The following is a 4,043-nucleotide window of genomic DNA, read 5'->3' on the forward strand; positions in this document are numbered from 1 at the left end:
TTTTAAGAAAACGTTTAAATGAAATGGAATATTTTTAAAATATAATTCACCTCCTCTAGTCTAGCTTCTTCCGTGGTATTTTTTCCTTTCATTTTGTAAGAACCACCAAATGTCTCTGAACCAAACAATCATGACTGTCACCGAACTATAGTCAAGTTTATGCTGTTGGTCTGATATTTTCGGTACGCACTCGAGTGTTGCATCATTTGAAAATGGCCGCCACAAATAGCCATCTATTCTGACTGGACAAAACCTTATGCGACGTCTCAGATCTCATTTTATAAATAAAAATAGCCTGAATAAATAAATAAATACGTATTGTATTGTAAGTCTTTAAACGTTCTGAGCTTCTTTGCCATTTTTATTCATAGGGTATATAAACTTTTATGTTATGTAAGACAGTATATTATACCTCTATGACAGTAACAGACCCCTTAACAGACGACGTCACACTGATAAGAACCAGCATGCGGTCAATGAAACCCATTCTGTCAGGTCTCGCTAGGACGCGTCACCAGCCAACACACAACAAGTTGAGAATTGATTGCGTGAAACACAATCACCTGTGCGTCCAGTCTCAGTGTTGGTAAACAAATAATTGGTAAACTCCATTTTCAAAAGGATCAAAGTTCTCAGTCGCCACGACTGATTTCAATCATTTTGATTCCATAGAAGCCAGCATATCTTCTATGGGAGGAATGTTACGCAGCAAAATTAGCCTATCAGTTTATAGGCTATTTTTGGTTATTATTTTAAGATTAGAATATTTGAAATGGTCAAACTAGAAATATGTTCAGAATATGCTATATTCCATAAAATCTTAATAGTCTCGGATATTTCATATAAAAGCATGGTTAAAGCCTCAATCTGTGATTTATTCACTTGGTTGGAAGTATATGGAACAGTAGGAACAATATTACTATAAAACATAATTTTATAAATTGTGTTGATTTTTCAGGATTTTTGTGGGGGGCTCCTTTCACACTGTTTCACAAATTAGACATGAAGACATACAAAAAAATTCAGTCTGGAGATTTTATTTAATCCATGCTTTCTTTGTCTAGTCTTGTGAGCTTAGATCTTCAAGCTCACAATACGTTGCAATGTGACATGTTGTGAGCTTGTAGATCTACTATTTTCTTTACTTCTTAAAAGTTTTTATTTATGTATTAATGGAATTCATTTTATTATTTAATAGTAGTATTTAGTATTAATATTTAATATTTAATATTAACGTGATTTTTTTTTCTGAAAGATTTTGTGTCTTTCTTTTTTTTTTTTATCTTTTGAAATCATTGAAACAATTGTTGTAAACAAAGAAAAAAAGATGGTATTTACTCACGACCCATGAAGATGTGTCAAGACCCACAAATGGGTCTTGTGTCCAGACCAAGCCCCCAGAACCCAGTGGTTGCATTGAAGCGCAATGGACATGCTGGCCATTCATAGGTACTGCAGCTAAAAACGGTTGGGGCCACTGTACATGAACGAGCGAAAACGGTTTCGACCAATGGGCTCGACTCACGAGCTTGCGCACAAGCAAATTGGCCTCGCCCATCACATTTCCCAACCCGGAAGAAGGGGTGATTTCGGCCCATGCGCTGTGTGAGCAACTCAATGCAAGTGGATGGGAAGGGATATCCGGTGCCCTCTCTATTATTTTTATCTCTATGGTCCAGATCCACTGTTTGAGAACCACTGTCATAGATGACCAACAACGGCAAAGACTGACACATGAAGTCTGAGATCCACATGGGATCCAGTTCCATTATTGGACAGTGTCATTATCTATTAGACCGGCTCTTGTTCAATGTCGTTGTAATCTTCATTTATCTCCACTGCACAGGTGATTAGTGTCTATGCAGTTTTACCAGAGCCCTGTTAGTCAGCATTACCTGCTTCCACCTCTCACAACGTGGACGTAGGGCTGGATTTTGAGAGGCACACATTGTTTTTTTGGCGGGCGCCTCATGACTCACAAAGAGCGCATATACCAGGCTCTAGTTCTTTCTTCTACCTGAAGTTGACCTCAGTTTGAATCAGACCCAATACATGTTACTGTCATCATGGTATGCACTCTTTGACTCTTACTTGGTGAGCCATCCCCACCCACCTCTTTTTATATTATACTTTTTTATAGATTTCCCTGGTAGGACGTAGCACGTGGAAGGAACACATTATTCCAACCAGTTCCTTTCCCATCCATTCTTTCCCCTCCCTCTGGCTGACCAGGGGATGCAGTATTGAGAGACCAGGATTACTGCATGTTTTTTGTGAGGGTACCTACCCTAGAGGACATGCAAACTCCACACAGAAAGCCCTTTCGCCAACCTCGCCTAGGGTATGGGCACTGATGACAAACAAATGGAATCTTAAGATTGTCCTATGCTCAGACGCAGGACACGTTGGAGAATGGACAAACTTTAAGATTATGGAATAATTTACTGCCCTCCCCTCAGACGCAGCACAAGATGGAGGGTGGATTCTTTCTGGATGTTGTAGTCAGAAAGGGTGCGTCCATCTTCCAGTTGCTTGCCAGCGAAGATCAGCCTCTGCTGGTCAGGGGGAATGCCTTCCTTGTCTTGGATCTTGGCTTTGACATTCTCAATGTTGTCACTTGGTTCAACCTCCAGGGTGATGGTCTTGCCAGTGAGGGTTTTGACGAAGATCTGCATTCCTCCCCTCAGACGCAGCACAAGATGGAGGGTGGATTCTTTCTGGATGTTGTAGTCAGAAAGGGTGCGTCCATCTTCCAGTTGCTTGCCAGCGAAGATCAGCCTCTGCTGGTCAGGGGGAATGCCTTCCTTGTCTTGGATCTTGGCTTTGACATTCTCAATGTTGTCACTTGGTTCAACCTCCAGGGTGATGGTCTTGCCAGTGAGGGTCTTGACGAAGATCTGCATTCCTCCCCTCAGACGCAGCACAAGATGGAGGGTGGATTCTTTCTGGATGTTGTAGTCAGAAAGGGTACGTCCATCTTCCAGTTGCTTGCCAGCAAAGATCAGCCTCTGCTGGTCAGGGGGAATGCCTTCCTTGTCTTGGATCTTGGCTTTGACATTCTCAATGTTGTCACTTGGCTCAACCTCCAGGGTGATGGTCTTGCCAGTGAGGGTCTTGACAAAGATCTGCATTCCTCCCCTCAGACGCAGCACAAGATGGAGGGTGGATTCTTTCTGGATGTTGTAATCAGAAAGGGTACGTCCATCTTCCAGTTGCTTGCCAGCAAAGATCAGTCTCTGCTGGTCAGGGGGAATGCCTTCCTTGTCTTGGATCTTGCCTTTGACATTCTCAATGTTGTCACTTGGTTCAACTTCCAGGGTGATGGTCTTGCCAGTGAGGGTCTTGACGAAGATCTGCATTCCTCCCCTCAGACGCAGCACAAGATGGAGGGTGGATTCTTTCTGGATGTTGTAGTCAGAAAGAGTGCGTCCATCTTCCAGTTGCTTGCCAGCGAAGATCAGCCTCTGCTGGTCAGGGGGAATGCCTTCCTTGTCTTGGATCTTGGCTTTGACATTCTCAATGTTGTCACTTGGCTCAACCTCCAGGGTGATGGTCTTGCCAGTGAGGGTCTTGACAAAGATCTGCATTCCTCCCCTCAGACGCAGCACAAGATGGAGGGTGGATTCTTTCTGGATGTTGTAGTCAGAAAGGGTACGTCCATCTTCCAGTTGCTTGCCAGCGAAGATCAGCCTCTGCTGGTCAGGGGGAATGCCTTCCTTGTCTTGGATCTTGGCTTTGACATTCTCAATGTTGTCACTTGGTTCAACCTCCAGGGTGATGGTCTTGCCAGTGAGGGTCTTGACGAAGATCTGCATTCCTCCCCTCAGACGCAGCACAAGATGGAGGGTGGATTCTTTCTGGATGTTGTAGTCAGAAAGGGTACGTCCATCTTCCAGTTGCTTGCCAGCAAAGATCAGTCTCTGCTGGTCAGGGGGAATGCCTTCCTTGTCTTGGATCTTGGCTTTGACATTCTCAATGTTGTCACTTGGCTCAACCTCCAGGGTGATGGTCTTGCCAGTGAGGGTCTTGACGAAGATCTGCAT

The 4,043-nt window shown here is 43.7% G+C and overlaps 1 protein-coding gene across 1 annotated transcript; it reads right to left on the reverse strand.

Moving 5' to 3' along the window:
- Window positions 1–2,441: 2,441 nt before the first annotated feature.
- On the reverse strand, window positions 2,442–4,043 carry LOC311058635 (polyubiquitin-C-like; the record flags this gene model as incomplete). The annotated part of the gene is made up of 1 exon (XM_084076099.1): window positions 2,442–4,043. The coding sequence occupies one exon, from the start codon at window positions 4,041–4,043 to the stop codon at window positions 2,442–2,444; it is 1,602 nt and encodes a 533-aa protein (XP_083932225.1).

This window comes from Gymnoscopelus microlampas, assembly GCF_963454915.1.
Source record: "Gymnoscopelus microlampas genome assembly, chromosome: 13".
NCBI classification, from domain to species: domain Eukaryota; kingdom Metazoa; phylum Chordata; class Actinopteri; order Myctophiformes; family Myctophidae; genus Gymnoscopelus; species Gymnoscopelus microlampas.